The sequence below is a fragment of the Rhinolophus sinicus genome, chromosome 2 (assembly GCF_057876585.1).
Source record: "Rhinolophus sinicus isolate RSI-liver-muscle chromosome 2, RSI-T2T, whole genome shotgun sequence".
Classification (NCBI taxonomy): Eukaryota; Metazoa; Chordata; class Mammalia; order Chiroptera; family Rhinolophidae; genus Rhinolophus; species Rhinolophus sinicus.
Window position 1 is genome coordinate 104,198,448 of NC_142502.1, and position 18,400 is coordinate 104,216,847.

Below are 18,400 nucleotides of genomic sequence, written 5' to 3' on the forward strand. Positions count from 1 at the left end.
CTGACCTGAACAAGGAAAGATAGCTCGATTCAATCCTGCGTTAGGCCGGCCGGAGGAATGAGTCGTAGGAGACCAAGATCTGTCTATTAGAACTTATTTGGCGTGTTTGAGCTGCGGGAGGTCAGGCTGCAGCAGAGGGAAAAGACCATAGCCTCCCCGAGCAAAGAGGGGTGTGGAGTTTTTTAGGAGGGGTAAACGAGGCTGTTCCCCCTTCAGTGCTTCAGGGGGGTTTCATTGCATTGTCTCTAGCAACCAAGGGTTTGGGGGCCTGACCAAGGCCTCCGGCTCCACACCCTGGCCCCCAGGCCTCTATCCGGACACCCCAGGCGGGCAGATCACAGGCCCCTAAGAGACAAACAAAGTACAAAGCAAGACAGGATGAGGTGGTTTCTACATTCCAGGCGGCTTCTCCAGGCCTAAGGCAAACACAAGCCGGCAGGTACAAGGTACAAAGCCAGACAAGATGGCTTTTAAGATAAGAAGGTTCCTGTTCCTGGCCTAACTATGGCCTAACATCCTGCACATGGTTTGAGAATATAAATTTCAAATTGTAAAATATACATAAAATGTACCGTTAGTGACAATTAGTACATTTACAGCATGTACAACTATCCCCACTATCTAGTTCCAGAACGTTTTCCTCACCACAAAGGGAAATCCCGGACTCATTTAGCAGTCACTTCTCTTTCTTCCCTTCCTGTAGCCCCTGGTGACCACTGAGCTGCTTTCTGTTTCAATGGATTTTCTGACTCTAGATAAACAGAATAACATAAAGTCTTTTTGTGACTGGCTTTTTTCACTCAGTAAGTTTTAAAGCTTCATCATGTTGTAGCATGTTCTGATTTCTGCTTTTATCTTTATTCTTTCCTTCCTTCTCTTGGCTTTGGGTTTATTTCACTCTTCTTTTTTGAGGTTCTTGAGGGCAGAAGCATAGATATTTAAGATTTTTCCTCTTTTCCAATGAATGCATTTAGTACTATGAATTTCCATCTCAGCACTGCTTTACCTTGTCACACAAATTTTGATATGTTGTACTTTTGTTTTCATTCAGTTTAATGCATATTTTGATTTCCCTTGAGATATTCTTTTTGACCCATCGATTGTTTTAAAGTGTGTTGTTTGTTTCTAAGTGTTTGGAGAATTTCCTGTTATCTTTCTGTTATTGATTTCTACTTTGATTCTACTGTGGTTCAGTAACACACTGTGTATGATTTTAATTCTTAAATGTAATTTTAAATTTGTTGAGGTTTGGTTTATGGTCCAGTATATGTTCCAATGGGCACTTTAAAGACAAAAGTGCATTCTGTTGTTGTTGCCTAGAGTGTTCTATCAGTGCCAGTAAGATCCTGTTGGTTGATGGTAGTAAGTTCTACATCCTTGCTGATTTTCTCTCTACCATGTTTTCCCAAAAATAAGACCCAGCCAGACCATCAGCTCTAATGCATCTTTTGGAGCAAAAATTTATATAAGGCCCAGTCTTATTTTAATATAAGACCGGGTCGTATATAATATATAATATAATATAATATAATATAATATAATATAATATAATATAATATAATATAATATAATATAATATAAATATAATACTGGGTCTTATATTAATTTTTGCTCCAAAAGACACATTAGAGCTGATGGTCCGACTGGGTCTTATTTTTTTGGGAAACAATGGTAGTTGTTCTATCAGTTGTTGACCAAGTCTCCAACTACATTAGTCTGCTCAGGCTGTCGTAACAATCCACCATAGAAATGTATTTCTAGGATGGCCAGTTGGCTCAGTGGTTAGAGCACAGTGCTCATAACACCAAGGTCGCCAGTTCGATTCCCACATGGGCCAGTGAGCTGCGCCCTCCACAACTAGATTGAAAACAATGACTTGACATGGAGCTGATGGGTTCTGGAAAGACACACCGTTCCCCAATATTCCTCAATAAAATTTTTTAAAAAAGAAAAAGAAAAGGAAAAAAAAAGAAATGTATTTCTCACAGTTTTGGAGGCTGGAAAGTCCCAGATCAAAGTCTGGCAAATCAGTTTCTGATGAGTACTCTCTTCCTGGCCTATAGATGGTTCCATCTTGCTATGTCCTCACATGGCCTTCTTCATGTCTGTGTCTGGAGATATCTCTCTCTCTCTCTCTCTCTCTCTCTCTCTCTCTCTCCCCCCCCTTCCTTCCCTCCTTTGCTTTTGTCCCTCCCTTCTTCCTCCCTCCCTCCACTTCTATTCCTTTTCTTGTAAGACCAGCAATTCTATTGAATTATGACCCTTATGACCTCATTTAACCTTAATTACCTCCTAAAAGCCCTATCTCCAAATTGTCATATTGGGAGCCGGGGCTTCTACATAGGAGTTTTGCAGGGACACAATTCAGTCCATAATATTTGTGGATTTGTCTGTTTCTTTCAATTCAGTCAATTTTTGCTTCACATATTTTATAACTCTGTTGTTTGGTGCATGCACAGTTAGGATTGATATGTTTTCTTGGTTCATTGACTCTTATCATTATATAACACCCCTTCTCTCTTGTAATTTTCTTTGCTCTGAAGCCTACTTTATGAGATTTTAATATAGCCACTCATGCTGTCCTTTGATGTTTGTATTACATATCTTTTCTATCCTTCTACACTCAACCTGCCTATATTGTTATTATTTGAGGCAAGTTTTCTTGTAGACAGCATATAGTTGGTTCATGTTTTTTAATCTACTCTGCCAACCTGTTTTCTAATTTGTTGTTTTAGAGCATTTAAATTTAGTGTAATTATGATATGTTAGGGCTTAAATCTGCCATTTTCATTTTTATTTTGTAGTTATTCCCTTTTCATTTTTTTATTCTTTTCTTATCTCTCTGTGATCTACTTGAAAAAGGTTTAAAATTCCATTTCAATTTATCTGTAGTGTTTTTGAGTTTATCTCCTTGCATAACTTTTTTAGTGTTTGCCCTAGGTGTTATGTGTATACATAACTTGCCATAATCTTCTGGTATCATCATTTACCAGTTTGAGTAAAGTATAGAAAAATCTTACTTCCCTTTACATCCTTTTACCTTCCCCATTTAAAAGACAATTGTTTTAAATATTTCCTCTACATACATTTAGAACCACATTAGATTCTGTTATAATTTTTGCTTCAACCACCAAACATAATTTAGAAAACTCAAGAGAAGGAAAGTACTTACCCATATTTTCCTGATAGTCCAAGGTTACTTCTTTTAGCATTTTCTATTTAGAAAACTATTCTACCATTCTTTTAGGGCAGGTGACTACGTCCCTTAGTTTTCCTTCATCTGAGAATGTCTTGATTCCTCTTCATTTCTAAAGAATATTTTCGCAGGGTATAGAATTCTGGGTTCACAGTTCTTTCAGCACCTGAAAAATATTGTACTACATCCTTCTGGCCTCCACAGTTCTGCTGACAAATCCAGTCATTCAAATTACTTTTCCCCCTATAGGGAAGGTGTCATTTTTCTCTCACTACTTTCAAGAAATTTTTCTTTGTTTTTCGGTTTCAGAAATTTAATTATGATGTATCTTGGCATGGATTTCTTTTGGTTTATCTGGATTAGGGTGTGCTCAGCTTCTTGAATCTGTAGATTTATGTCTGGCCGAATTTGGGGAAGTCTTTAGCTATTATTTTTTGGGGTAGTTTTTCAGCCCCACCCTCTTTCTCCTCTCCTTCTGGGACTGTGCTGACAAAAATGTTTGATATTTTGTTATAGACCTCTAGGTCCCTGAGCATCTCTTCATTTTTGTTTTCAATCTATTTTCTCTCTCTGTTGTTGAAATCGGGTAATTTCTATTGTTCTGTCTTCCAGATTGTAGATTCTGTCTTTCCTGTCCATTCTGCTGTTGAGCCCATCCAATGAGATTTTAATTTTGGTTATTGTATTTTTCAGGAGTAGCCACGTTATTGCTGAGCAATAGTGAGAGTTCTCCATAGACTTGACACCACCCCAAAGAGAGTGTTGGGGAACCTCTTTAAAGCCTGGTGAGAGTGGAAGCCTAGGCTGCCCGTTAGGCCTTTGCTGGCCTGCCTAGGGGTGGGGTCACAGGGTCTGTGGTGTGTGGATGGAATAGAGTGGTTAGTGTCTTCAAGTTTTCTGTTTTGCTAGGCTGCTCCTTTTCTGTCCTTTGGCTACAGAGCGCCTTGGGCTTTGTGCCCATTGGTGTTTCTGTCAGGGCTGTTAATTATACTTAGTGAGAAGAGTATCTTACTAGAAGTTCATTTACTTTTGATAGCTATTGTCAAGTTGTCCTTTGTTACATATGGTGCAAACATTTTCAGGTTTTTTGATGGTCCATTTTGCTATGCAGAAATGTTTGATTGTTATATAGTTGAATATATTGATCTTTAAAAAAATGGATTCAGAGTTTTATAACATGCTTGGATGGACCTGTTTCATACCAAGTTTATGGAAAAAGAAGTCTCCTTTTTTTTTTTTTTTTTTGTAGCTTTGTGTTTCATTTTTCTTTCTCTTCCCTCCTTCCTTCCTTTCCTTTCCTTTCTTTCGCAATTAAATATATGAGCCATCTGGAATTTTTCTTGGTGTAAGTAGGAATAGGAATCTCCCTGCACTGTTCCCACCACCCCGTGGCTTCTCAGTTTTCCCAGCTGTCTTTACTGGATAATAAATATTTTATGGTGTTAGGGAAATTCTTCAATTTGGTAAATGCTTGTTTATAACAGTGTTGCTAACACCTGAGTCCTGGAAGCAGCAGTCACAGAGCCATTGAGGCCTCACTGAGCAACGGGTAGTTCAAACCTCTGAGTTTCTTGGGTGTTATTGATGGCAACTGGTGCTGTGTGAGCCAGTGTGAACTGCATGACAGACCGACAGGTCTGCCTGTCCGCTTGCTGGGAGTCAGGTGGGATCTCATACCCTGCAGGTATAGGTAGGAAGCCGGAGGTGGCCAAAGCTGACAGAGGGTGTTGTGAGTTGTCCTGGAAAGTGCTCCAGTTTGCAGGGTTCTGCCTCCTCAGAAGGCTGGTCCACCCTGAAGGCTGCTGTAGCTCAGCCTACAGTCGTAAGTGTCAGCTGCCTGGATGCCTGGGCCATACAACATCTGTGAGGGGGGACTGGTGAGGACGTGAAGGAGTGCAACAGAAACGGGTCCCTGACGGGGAGAGGAGTGCATGGTAGAGCCTGTGAGAGTCCGCCTTGGGCCCCACTCTAACCCAGAGGCAATCAATACCCATTGACTGCGGACAGCCTCCCGGCCTTGAGGAACCAGTGTGTGGACCACGGACTAAAGTGAGTCTGAGGTGAGGGATGGAGGTGGGGTGGACTGATGCAGGCTTCTCGCATGTACCCCATGCTTTGCTCCTTTGAGGCCGACCCACCCCTTTCCTCCTCCTCGTCCTTCCATTCTCTCCGTCTGTTCAACTCCACTTGCCATTTGGCCAGGTGTAGCGCTGCCTGAAGCTCAGAACGGCAGGCCCGGGGTTGGCCAGTGTGTCACACGTGAGGCTTCTGAGTGGCACCAAAAGGGATTGTGATAGTGGCAATGTGTCCTTGGTACCATTCCAAAAGAACAGTGACACTAATTATGACCAGACCTTTTCCTTCTGGCTGCGTCTTCTGCCTAGGAGACGGCAAAGCCAGGCAGCAAAGGTGTGTGAGGTGCTGCGCTCGCCTCAGGCTACATCCCCAATTTCAGTGCAGTTTGACCTCAGAAGCTCCAACGGGAAGAAGCTGGACCTTGGTCCTCTCTGCCATTAGCTGGCTAAGAGCAAATCATTTCCCTGCTCTGGGCCTCGTTTCCTTCATAAATACAGTTCGGTATTGGATTAGATCACTGGTTGTCTCTTTCAAAGCCCTTTATCAAATGGCCTGTGTCACAGAAACTCACGACCCGAGTGTTCGGTCCCAGGAAGCTCGGGTGGAAGCAGCCACGGGGCCAGGGGCTCTGAGAAGAGCTGGAAGCCACTAGACGGCACGGTTTCTGAGCTCCTTTCTCGCTAGCCCTGGGCAGGTGTTTGAATCCCTCTGAGCCTGTTTCCTTCTCTATAAAGAGCTACCACTTACCTAGAGAGGTGTGAGGGCTGATGAGATGGGTGCCTGCCTGTAAAGCTGCTGGCAACACAAGCGCTCCATCAGTGACGGATGGGGTCCTTAGTGTCACTTGTGCCTTTCCAAACCCTCTCTGGCACCACCCCCTCCTACCTGCCTCCGGCTCTGGGAGCACTCGGTTCCTCTCGGTCCCTCTGAATCCCCGCAGCCCTGGGACTTTCCTGGGGCCTGCGGCATGGCTCTGGGCCGGCAGCTAGGTGTGTATGTTTAAACCTAACCTCCACAATGAAACCAAGTTCCTTAAGGGAGACTTTCCTTCCCCAGCTCTTGACTCCCCATGCTGCCCTGTACACAGACGCTCCATAAATGTCTGTGGGTCGACCAGTCCAGACCAGGACGCAGAGCTGTAGCTGTAGCCAGTGTGGCCCGTGTGGTATTCAGACTACCTGATCCTAGGAGGGGAAGGTGAACCACAGCGCCCTGGCACCTGCCCAGGGTTCACTGTAACCACCCATCCATTCTGGGAAGGGCGCTGGACAGAGCCGAGCAGGACTCCCGACTCACCCCGGCCACGCAGCGGGATCCGCACGGCCGACCCAAGCCAGCGTCCAGCGGTGCCTGCACCAGGGAATGGGCAAGAAACATTCCAAGTCAAAGACTCCAAAACGAAAGGCTGGTTTCGTGTTGCTTCTCATTTATTAATTCGGTCTGTTCTAAGTTGTACAGTTATGAAAATAACAAAACCAAAGCTGGAAGCCCAGGAATATTTACACTCTCGTGTAGTGAGGTCAGTCTATGTTGTTGCACAGATCGGTTACGTTTGGTACCACAAGGTGTTTGTAATTCAGACAAAAGTGGACAGATTAACAATGATATGTACAGCAAAATAAAAGGGGAAGTCATTCAAGTATCAAAATACAGAGACCAAGATTAAATAACATTTTTATTACAATTCAGTCCCATTGCCACACCATTAGCAATAATACTATTGTGACAGTCGTTCTGCAGGTCTGGCATCTCAGACACAGATCAAGGTCAGACCAGCTTTCTAACCTCTGGGTGATGGCAACCGTGCCCGCTGCTGCTCAGCCCGACGCTTCCCAAGGACTCCCCAGAGTGTGACACTTAGAAGCCCAGGAGGGATGCGGGGCGCGGCACAAGCAGAGCTGGCAAGCCGACGCGAGGCAGTGACAGGAACAGCCCCATTTCAAGTCGCAGCTAAACAGGCTCCCTCAGTTCAGAAACGCAGCGACGGGGTTTGTCACATGACGTGACCCGCCCTCAGAGACGTAGAAGCAGGGGCTTTTCCACTTGAAGCCTGTCCTTAAAGTTATAATATTCCTTTACAGAGAAGGGAGAGTACCCGCCCCAGAGAAGAGTAAAAAAGAAAGATCCAGTTCTTTCCTTTCTGGAATATTCAGAAATACACCAATCTCAAAACAACCGCAAGCCAGAGCAGACTAGCCAAGGCTTTCCAATATGAAAATACCCTGAATAAATAAAGAAGATATAGCAGCTTCAAGGGGAAGAAACACCTACATCTGACTTTAAAACAAAAGGTGTGAGGAGCTCATCGTAGTGTCTAGTTTTGTTTTGGGACTTGCCTACCGCCTAACCGAGAGGCTGGCATGGAAGAGACCTGCGTTCCTGGGCACGAGCAGAGCGCACCGGCAGCAGTACCCAACCGGCTCGGGAGCCTTGTCAATTCTTGGAAGAAAGAAGGTGCTGGTCACTGCACAGTGTGAGCTGATGGGAATCCTCACAGGCCCGGGAAGAAGCCGGAAGTCAAGTCAAACTTCCAGGTGTCGACGCTCCTGTTTAGTACCGAAAAGTGGAGGCGCTCCTGCCTCTGCTCCAGAGTGGAGGTGACTCCCAGGGCTAAGGTGCAGGATGGCTCAGCAGAGGGGAACCCACAGGGCCCAGCCTCACAGCAGGAAGGCTCGCCCTGCTTTCAATTTCTGGCCACAGGGGCTGTGGGTGTGCCCAAGGGCACTCGCCCCACACATGTGCACAGCACAGAACAATTCCCAAACCTTGCTGGGAAAGAAGTGCTGCGGAAACCCGGGGGACCGACCCTGGGCCGGACGGAGGGTGCCAGTGCGGCCGGAGGCCTGCTGGACCGCCCACGGAAAGGCTCTCTGTTCCCGACTCTGGAAGGTACTGGACGAGCAGCTGACTGCCTCTGCCTCTGCCTCACAGGAATTGTCCCTTTGTCGCTACTACACTCTGGAAGGAGGACACAACCACAGATAGAAAGCAAAGCGAGCCAGCAGGAGGGCGCAGTGGCAGTGGTATAGCAGGGTGCCAGCCTGCCTGCCCTGAGGCCACACGGGGGGAATCAAACTGTCACCTTGGGTGGCCTCTTCTACAGTGGAGCCAGGGACGAGCCCAGCAGCTGAAAACACAACAGTCAAACCAATAATTCAGAGAATCAAAAGTGAGTTCTAATCACAGAGACCTGATTACACAAGTCACATATCGGCAGGCAGCCATCTTGGCTGACCTACCCGTTAATGCCCCAAAGTTACTTTTGTCCTTTCTGACCCAACTCAGGCAGCCTGAGGTCCCCAGAGAGCCCGTGGGCTCGGCAGCCCAGGACAGCGCTCCGACCACCTGCAGGTCAGAGACCGTGGAGTGGCCGGAGCGCCAGGAACTGCTTGCTCATCTCCACGTGGCCTCTGGGCCTGCACACGCGGAACCCCAGGTACCCCAGACACGGACAGGAAGCCTCTGTGGTTCCCAGGGGCCCAAGGCTGCTCTTACTGCAGAGGCTGAGTCCAGGTCTCACAGGGACAGGAAGTCACGCGGTTCATAAGGAACGGCAATGAGCGTGGACGGGTTTGAAGAGCAGACTCCACCCAACCTCGCCAGCTGTGCCCGTGCTGCTCCTGTCACCCACCCCAGGCCTGCCTTCTCAGCCCCACGGGACCACGCCAAACCCCGTCCTGAGGACAGAGGCTGGACAGACTGGCCTCTTACCATACCAGTCAGCTCTGTCCTCTGACCCTGCAGCCACTTATCTAACGGGTGGCAGTTTAACCTAGAGGTTTGAGCCAAGTGTTAAAAGTTCATTTTATAAAAAATTTTTCTATTAAAAAATGTGTTCTGGACAAGTCCCTTCTTGACCCTCTGGAGTTCCAGTCTCATCTGCCAGAGGCCTGGAGCGCGTCTCTGCAGCCGGGCACGGCTGGCTCTGCAGGGCCTGGTGGTGGCAGCCCAGGCCGAGCAGCCGAGAAGGTCCTACAGGCAGAGCTGGACCTGGGTCTTCAAAGCTGCAGGTGATGGTGGTGGCGGTGGGAGCCTGTGCCCCCACGTCTGTGTTTCCGCAGCAGAGTTGGCTCCTCAGTGGCTCAGCTTGGCAGAAGCAAACACAACGGGGGGAGGAAAGGGTTAACTGAAGGGGCCTGCACAGGTGAAGGAGACGGAAAGGAAACACAGAAGCAGAACAGAAGGCCCCTCACAGCCCGGCCCCCCCCCAGCCCATGGCCCACGCCCACTGTCACCTCTGGCTCGGCGCATCTGCTCGGGAAGGCACAGGACAGGAAGGGACGCAGAAGGACCTGCCCTGGCTTATCAATGTGGGTTTCAATTCTAAGTAACTGCTGTAACTTCCTGGCTTCATACTAGACTATGCTGTTTGCACTGCTCCCACGGCAACTGTTTCTGTCCTGTCTCCTGCCATCTAAGCGGATGTGCCCACAGCGGAGAGTGTGGGGCTTCTTCAAAGCTTCAACTCCGTGATCCCAGCGGCTGGCCTGTTTTGAAGTGACACCCCGCACAGCTCCGTTTCTCAGGAGAGTCAGAAGCTGAGCGGGTGATCAGGGAAGGGACCAGGAGATGGCTGACTATCTTGGGTCCCCACCCTGTGGAGCAGGGTTAGGAAACTCCCGGAGGACAATGCAAGTGTCTGGGTTCAGGTCCCTGCCCTGGAGCAGCCCGTCCTGTGCAGGAAGCAGGCGCACGGAGTGTGCAGGGCACAGGCCTCCCTCCGGCCGGGTGCTCCGGGCAGGCCTTCCTCCTCGGAGAGCTACACTCCAGAGCCAGCCTTGTGACTCACTGCTGGAGACATGAGGGGCCGACCACACACATGCCATCCCATTCCTTGGACCCGCCGGGACCACGAGCCCTGCTGAGTGACGCCGGCCTGCCGGGTTCACATGTGCAGCGCCCCGTGCTTTGGAGCCATGCATGTGCCCAAGGGCCTGGCACGGACCCTGGTCCAGCTACGTCGCTGAGCTCAGGGTCTCCTGGGGGAGGCCCGCACCTACGGCACAGGAGAGAGGCAGGGCTGCGGGCCGGCTGTGAGCACAGTGCGAGGGGATGCTGGCACCAGGTGGTCACAGTGGTCGGTTGTGTCAAGAAAGGTGCAAATCGACAGTTAGCTCTTAGCAGCGCACCCAGCTGTGGCTCAGCATAGAAAGCAGGAGAGGAGAGCCGACAGGGAGCCCAGCCCGGCCAGCGCGAGCTGTCACTGGTGCTGTGTGGACTGCTCGAAGACTGACCCCATCCCTCAGGAATCAGCGCTGCCCCCCGAGGCATCCGGGCGCCACAGGGCCCCTTAGCCCTCTTGGTGCCCACCTCAAAGGCAACTCACCCCCACCCCAAGCTGTCCTTGCCCAAGGGGGTAATTCACAGTGTCCGGTGGTGTTAGGTACAAGCTGTGAGTGCAGCGTCTAGAGCTGCTGCCCAGGAGGAGAGCAGGTCCCGGGGGGGTGGGGCCTTGGCGTCCGCAGCTGGAAGGAGAGTTGAGAACAGCAGAAAGACCGGATGGCAAGGCACAGTGAGAGACAGGGAGTGGGTGGTTAGAAGATAGTGGTCTCATACTTGGTGCTGAGGGTCCGCTTAGAGTCTGGTTTGGGGTCCACAACCCAGGAGACGCTGGCATGGGACTGGGCATCTGGGTCTGTGTCGGGCGGCTCCACCTGCCAAGGAAGAAGGCGCAGTCAGGGAGCTGCGCCTGGGCCCGGGCAGCAGGGCCCAGCTGTCCTCCCACCTCCCCGCAGGGGAACCCTGTTCTTCTCAGCCAAAGAACAAGCTCCGTGGGGGCCACCTCTGGGCAACTTGTCCCAAGGGTTTCTCAGAGCTGCTCCGTGAGAGGAGCCGTGACAGACCTGAGCATCGTGCTCTAGGCCCCAAACCTGTTTATGGTGGGAGGAAGGCACAGGGGTTTGGAAACTCCCAGTGTTGGGTCCCCTCTGGCAGGGCCAGAGAGCTCACCCTGGGCAAGAGCACAGCAGGTTGCCCACCTCTGCAGAGGGGAGAGCACACAGGAGGATGACAAGGGCTAAAGCGCACACAGGGATGGCAGGAGGCAGCTCAGGACAGAAGAGCGCCACACAGGCAGAGGGAGAGGCCACTAGGCTCACGTCGGGAAGACGGACACACAGACAGCAGGAGATGTAAAGACCTTGACTCCAGGACTGACAGACGGCAGCGGGAGGTAAGAAGGACGATGGGTGGTGCAGGTGTGACAGTAACAACAGCGAGTATCAGGGGCCAGCGGCACCTGGGGTGCGAAGCAAAGCAGACACGGGGGACGTCACGGGCTCGCCTGCCAACTGAGCTCTGCAGCCCCGCCACGGCCGGGCCCTGGGGGAGCCGGCAAGGGAAGCCGCAGGACGCCCAGGCTGGGCCGCTGCCCTCCCCGGGGAGCACCTGGCAGCCGGAGCCCAGTGAACGGGGCTGTTTCCTGAGGGGCCAGATGTCGGAAGTGTGAGGAGACAGAGCCCGGCTCCACCCCAAGCCCTCAAATCCCAGGGTGGGGTTGGGGGCTGGGGACAGGGCGTCTTGGCGACGGGGGCCACGTACTGCTGACTTCCTCATGCCAACACGAGGCTTAGGCACAGGTTTGGAAGATTTCGTTTCGATCATCTCAGCGGCAGAGGCCGCCATGGGCCTGGACTTCTGGGCCTGGAGGGCCAGCTGATAGGCCACCTCGAACGCCTGCCCCAGCGTCAGGATGATCTCGTAGGTCAGATTCTGGGAGGAAACAGAACACAAGTGAGGCGGGAAGCACACGGCCGGAGGACGTCCTCCTCCCTCTTCTCTAGCACCTGCGCCCGAGCATAGATGAGGGCGGCACCGGACAGGAAACAAGTGGACAGGCAGCTCTGCTACAATTATTTCAGTCCCAAGACAACTGATCTACTAGGGGACGCCTGAGCATAACACACATTGTGTTTACTCGCACATGATTTCCCAGGACAGACTAGGTGAATGCAAACACTGCGCCCAGCTCACCCAGGTTGCCTGACACGCACACACACATGCACAGGTCAGGACAACAGAGAACACTGCCACGTACATGTGTCGTCTCAACTTTCCCTGGACCCACACCTCACACTGACACAGGCGCAGCACTCCAGGGACGCCTGTCACGCTGCGTGCCACCCTCCCCATCCCTCACTGCCCTGTACCCCCCTGCCCCTCACTGCCCTGTACCGCCCTCCCTGCCCCTCACTGCCCTGTACCCCCCTGCCCGTCCACTCACTGCCCTGTACCGCCCTCCCTGCCCCTCACTGCCCTGTACCGCCCTCCCTGCCCCTCACCGCCCTCCCTGCCCCTCACTGCCCTGTACCCCCCTGCCCCTCACTGCCCTGTACCGCCCTCCCTGCCCCTCACTGCCCTGTACCCCCCTGCCCGTCCACTCACTGCCCTGTACCGCCCTCCCTGCCCCTCACCGCCCTCCCTGCCCCTCTGCCCTGTACCGCCCTCCCTGCCCCTCACCGCCCTCCCTGCCCCTCACTGCCCTGTACCCCCCTGCCCCTCACTGCCCTGTACCGCCCTCCCTGCCCCTCACTGCCCTGTACCCCCCTGCCCGTCCACTCACTGCCCTGTACCGCCCTCCCTGCCCCTCACCGCCCTCCCTGCCCCTCACTGCCCTGTACCGCCCTCCCTGCCCCTCACTGCCCTGTACCGCCCTCCCTGCCCCTCACCGCCCTGTACCGCCCTCCCTGCCCCTCACTGCCCTGTACCGCCCTCCCTGCCCCTCACCGCCCTCCCTGCCCCTCACTGCCCTGTACCCCCCTGCCCGTCCACTCACTGCCCTGTACCGCCCTCCCTGCCCCTCACCGCCCTCCCTGCCCCTCACTGCCCTGTACCGCCCTCCCTGCCCCTCACCGCCCTCCCTGCCCCTCACCGCCCTGTACCGCCCTCCCCCGGCCCCTCACCGCCCTGTACCGCCCTCCCTGCCCCTCACCGCCCTGTACCGCCCTCCCTGCCCCTCACTGCTTGTACCGCCCTCCCTGCCCCTCACCGCCCTGTACCGCCCTCCCTGCCCCTCACCGCCCTGTACCGCCCTCCCGGCCCCTCACTGCTTGTACCGCCCTCCCTGCCCCTCACCGCCCTGTACCGCCCTCCCTGCCCCTCACCGCCCTGTACCGCCCTCCCGGCCCCTCACTGCCCTGTACCGCCCTCCCTGCCCCTCACTGCCCTGTACCGCCCTCCCTGCCCCTCACTGCCCTGCACCACACTCCCTGCCACTCACTGCCCTGTACCGCCCTCCCTGCCCCTCACTGCCCTGTACCGCCCTCCCTGCCCCTCACCGCCCTGTACCGCCCTCCCGGCCCCTCACTGCTTGTACCGCTCTCCCTGTTGTGTTCGGCTTCTTTTTCTAGCTCTTTGGTGCAGTACAGCTGGCGAGCTGGCGGGCACACACTTTTACAAGCCAACCTTTGGTCTTTCTCAGGGAACAGTGCCATGTTTATTATAGTATTTAAGTACTTCTTAGCTGTTTAATAGGAATAAACTAGCACTGAGGTTTTTATTCAGTTCCTATATCTTTTTAACATATCACTGATGAAGTTTCTGAGTGTTGTGCCCCTGGCCCCATCTCCCCATAAATCCTGGTTTTCCCTGTGTGAGTCACAGAGCACGGTGACTTAGGAGCACACACACACACACTGTGATACACAACTGACTGCCTGGGAACCGTGAGCGACAGGGAAGTGCCAGGAGCGAGGAGGGCGGGTCGATCACCTCATTTAACCTTCAGAACAGCCCCGGGACGTTGGTCATACTACAACCTCATGAGGAGCCGGGGAGAAGTGAAGTTTCTGAGCTCACACAGCTAGCACGTGGCAGAGCCAGTAGATGCCGGGCCCAGAGCAAGCCCTGAAGTCCTGGGGCTGGGAATGCCCAAGCCGTCTGTGTTCCAGAGCCACAGAGATTTAGGAACTAGCTACTCTCCCCAAGGGCAATGGGGACCTGGAGAAAATCTGGGGGTGAGGAGGCAGCCTGGGGCCTTGTCTCAGGGAGAGGCTGTCCCTGCTGCACCGGATGCCCTCTCACTTGTCCATTCCCTGTGGGCAGCTCGCCTCGGCCCAGCCTGAGCAGGAATCTGGGGGAAGAAAACTGATGCAAGGAGGGCACCATGGCCCCAAGAGGGTAGCAGAGGGCATTTCAGGGAGACTCCCAGATGGAGGCTTGGGGAATTGACAGACAGACTAGGGGAGACAAGGCATGGCTGACTGACTAACACTTGCCAGAAGCACGAAATCTGTCACTAGAACCCCGGACAAGCCACCTGTCCTCCTGTGCTTCAGTCTCGCTCTGTAAAAAGGGAGCTACACTGGATGGCTGCGGGCGCTTCATTCATGAACCAAATATTTGGTAAGTGCCAGCCAGGTGCCTGGACAGCACTGCCCGGAGGCTATCTCCACCCAGGCCCTCTCCAGCTGTGCCCAGCGGCGGGGCTCTACCCACCACATCCACCGTGCTGAACACGTGACAATAGTGGTGGCTGGTCTGCAGGTCCTTGGTGATGTAGGCGAAGGTGCACAGGTCCTCTGGGTCCTGGGCCGCACAGGAAATGTTCCGGATCTCGTGCTCCGCGATGACGTTCTGCCGGGGAAAGCAGGGTCTGCAATTCTGGGGCTCCCTGAGGGCACGCCTCGGCCCTCTGACCATCGCCACCTCTCCCCCAGCCCAGGGTGTTAGCCAAACAGCACTTGCTCTTGTTGTTTTGGTGGGGGTGGGGGCAGTGCCTAACCTTGCCCGACTTAGGTTTGGGGGTGTTCATTCTTGACTACGGCAACTGAGGGAGTAAAATGCCCCCACCCAACCACCAGCTCTCTAGGCCCTTCTGCCTTCCAGGGTGGGGGCGAGGAATGAAGGGTATCAGGACGGTGGGTGCCAAGCATGGGGCAGGGGCGTCCTTTGCTCAGTAAGGGCCTTGCAGCATGAAAGGCCTGCGAGCAGGTAAGTGGGGCGACGGCGCCCACGCTGAGGAAGGCGGTCACCAGGGCGCGCGCCCAGGATCAGCCCATGTGGGTGCGTGAGAGACAAGCTCCTGGGCGAGGGAGGGGATGGAGGGAAGACAAGGGCTGGGACACGCCTGGGAGGACACCCAGCTGGTGGGGGACGAGGCCTGGGAAGAAGGGCCCCTCCTGCCAGCAGTGCCTGTGAGAAGCACACCTTGTTGGAGGCATCGATGAACTTGACACCTTTGTACGTGATGGACAGGATGATGGTAGGGACCTTCTTCATGTGCTCGGTGGATTTCTATAGGGAATAAGAGGTGGCCCTGTGAGCGCCCCTTCTCAGCGCTAAGCCCCCTGGACCCCACAGCCCCCAGCCTCCCTCCGCCACCCCATCCTTACATAGGTGGCTGCAGCTGGCACCCCCATTTGCTTGCTGCCTCCTATCCTAGCCAGCCCCCGCCCTATGCTTCACCCCACAAACATAACCCACCCGCATCTTGGCACAGGCGTCTTGTGTGGATTCTGTCCCTCGAAGATCTTTGATCAGCATGGAGCCCAGATACTGTGGAATGAGCAGTGGCCGGGCTTAGGGAGACCTGCATTATCAGCCAGGGGTGACCCACCCCATCTGGGACCAGTCACGTGACTTCCTTCCGATGCCCTTCTCCCAAGCCAGCTGGGAGCCGCCCTCCCCGCCAGGTGCTGGGAGCGTAGGTCTGAGGAGCAGAGAAGAGCACTGGAGCCCGAGCCGACCAGGGCAACTCACATTGGCCTCATAACCGCAGGACTCGAAGATGAGTTTCTCTGGCTGGTGTTGCCAACTCTGCACAGGGGCATAGGGGGCAGCAAGGCTGGGCGGCCGGAGGGTCAGCCTGGCCTCACGGTGCTCTTCCTGCAGAAACACGGGGTCACAGGTCTGCTCGCCCGCTCCAGAGGAGCTCACAGGCTCCCTGCCTGGCTCCAGCATGCCCAAGGGCAAAGAAGCCAGCCACCTCAAGGTCAAGGGCCAGGTGGGGATGGCAGGCAGGAGACAAGCCATTCAAAGGCACTGTAGCAGAGGTGAGGCTTATCCACACCAGAGAAAAGGCCGAGAAGCAGGGACCTAAGCCATTGAAAATAGGCTCAGTCAGGAAGGCTCTGTGGTGTCTGAGGTGAGTCTTCCGGAGAAAGGAAATAAGCAAAACCAGAGAGGGGAAAACAATTGTACGGGGAGCAGGGGCCAGTTCCCTAGATGCCTCATGTCCCTGTCCAGGCCCCTGGACCTGCTCCTGGGGTGGGGGTCACTGAGGTTTCCAGGCCGGGGGTGTGTTTTACAGATTGTCTCGGCAGCAGCTGGGATGGGGTGAGTGTGGGGTGGGAGGCAGTCCTGGTGAGATGATGGGGTCACCAGGGGAGGAGGGACAAGATTCAGGAAATATTTATGCCTTCCATTCCCAGCATTGTGCAAAGGCCCTGTGCAGAGCAACCACGTAGAACTGCTTGACAACATGCTTTTTCAATCTTATAAAATTCATGGCCATGTTGTAGAAAGGTAGGGAAATGCCCCGAGGCCAGAAATGAGAAGTGAGTCAGAGAGAAAAGGACTGAAGCGAAGGCTAAGGCTGAGGGTGACGTGGGAAACTGCCAATCTGAGCCCAGGTCCTGCAGAATGGCAAGGGCTGTGGTGGCCCCAGGGCCCAGTGGAGGCTGGTGGTCACTCCCCAATGGGGCTGCAGAAACAGCAGGAAGAACCTAGTGTGATCCAGGCTGCAGTTTAGCTGGGCAGGTGGAAGAGCAGCGGGTGGAGTGGAGAAGGGGAGAGAAAGTTCTGGGGAATGGGCAGGGTACCGACTAAAGAGGGCCAGAAAAGCGGCCAGGAGTGGGAGAAGTTGAGGGTGGTGGCCTGAGGCGGTGGGGGAGCTTGGGGGGCCTTCTGAGGAAGGCCGTCCAGGCCACATGAGATGCAGGGGAGGCCCTAGCAGTGACAGCTGAAGTCAGTCATGGAGTCATAGCAGCTGGAGGCTGAGGGGCTGGACGGCTGACAGGCAGCAGGGTGGGGAATGCCGGAGGAGGCTGGTGTCTTTTTCCTGTTCCCAATGCCAGCCCAACGGGCTTAGGCACGGGGGCTGGGGCTAGGAGGCCTTGTCTTACCCAGAGGAATGAGGGGACCCCTGTCAGCAGCACCCCCTCCTGCCCCACCTGGATTCTGAAGCGTTCCACTCGAGAGGGTGCTGCAGGGTCATGAAGGCTGTCATGCCGCCTTCTGCCTGTGTCCCCAGGAGGCAGCAGCAGGTCAGCGGACCGTGCGGTGCAGGAGTCGTTCTGGCTCAGAGGGGACGACGTCTGGGAGAGCAAGTCTTGGCACTGAAGTGGGGAGACAGCCAGGTGAAACTGGGAGCCCATCAGGCCAGCCCCCAGCTATGGCTGTGAGCAGCCCTAAGGTTGCTGAGGGCTCGGCACAGGCAGCACAGCCTGTGAGACACAATAGGCGCGGAGGGGGGCCCAGCACCAAGGTGGCGCCAGGTGAACGGCTCGCTGGCCAGAGCCTGTGGGGAGACGGGCCGCTGGGTCCAGCCGGGCCATTCAAAGGGACCAGATTCTTCCTGGAGCCAAGAAGCACTGACCACCCAGTCCTGTGGGCCAGCAGCCACCACGAGCACCCCGAGGCCCGGAGCCACATAGGAAAAGGGGTGGTTAGAGGGCTGGGGAGTGCTTTCCAATTTGTGGAAGGTCAAATTATCTGTCACAGTCCATCGTGGATCTCGGGTACAGGACCAAATCCAAAGCTCTTGAGAAAACACACAGCAGTGCCCGGTAGCACCGAGGCCCTCCCTCATGGAGAACAGGTATCAGTCTGCTCCTGCTCACAGCTGAATGTCAGCTGTGTGTCTGGCTCTCAGAGCCCCTCTGCCTCCCTTTCTCGTGTAGGAGGAGAAAACAGCACCCACTTTCTGAGGCTGCCACACGTGGGCTGAGGCGCTCGGAGCCCAGCGCTGGTCGTGGGCTCATTCATCCCTGCCCATCGGCAGCTGAGCCTTGAAGGTTTGGGGGACACTCATCCTGGACCGTGGGCTTGCAGGGTCTAACCCACGCTCAGTCAGGGACTACCTGGCTTGAGCAACAACGTATCTGTGAGGTTTTTAAAAATCTCAGGTTCTCTTACCCACCCTGCCACAGGAATTTTCCTTCAGAAGACTTGGTGGGGTTGGGGGGACCC

The 18,400-nt window shown here is 54.1% G+C and overlaps 1 protein-coding gene across 11 annotated transcripts in view; it reads right to left on the reverse strand.

Moving 5' to 3' along the window:
- Window positions 1–6,678: 6,678 nt before the first annotated feature.
- ANKS1A (ankyrin repeat and sterile alpha motif domain containing 1A) overlaps window positions 6,679–18,400 on the reverse strand; it is a 172,741-nt gene continuing 161,019 nt past the window's right edge. For 3 of the 11 annotated variants that reach the window (XM_074332831.2, XM_074332833.2, XM_074332835.2), the window contains 9 exons: window positions 17,383–17,547; window positions 15,971–16,096; window positions 15,695–15,766; window positions 15,419–15,505; window positions 14,708–14,845; window positions 11,813–11,983; window positions 11,412–11,510; window positions 10,829–10,926; window positions 6,679–10,737 (listed from right to left, as the gene is read on the reverse strand). In XM_074332831.2, the coding sequence (XP_074188932.2) occupies window positions 10,584–10,737; window positions 10,829–10,926; window positions 11,412–11,510; window positions 11,813–11,983; window positions 14,708–14,845; window positions 15,419–15,505; window positions 15,695–15,766; window positions 15,971–16,096; window positions 17,383–17,547 (1,110 nt within the window). In that variant the 3' untranslated portion in view covers window positions 6,679–10,583. Of the gene's footprint in view, window positions 10,738–10,791; window positions 10,927–11,411; window positions 11,511–11,812; window positions 11,984–14,707; window positions 14,846–15,418; window positions 15,506–15,694; window positions 15,767–15,970; window positions 16,097–17,382; window positions 17,548–18,400 lie in introns of those variants that run through there. The other 8 variants (XM_074332834.2, XM_074332836.2, XM_074332838.2 and 5 more) reach the window with 5 other exon arrangements.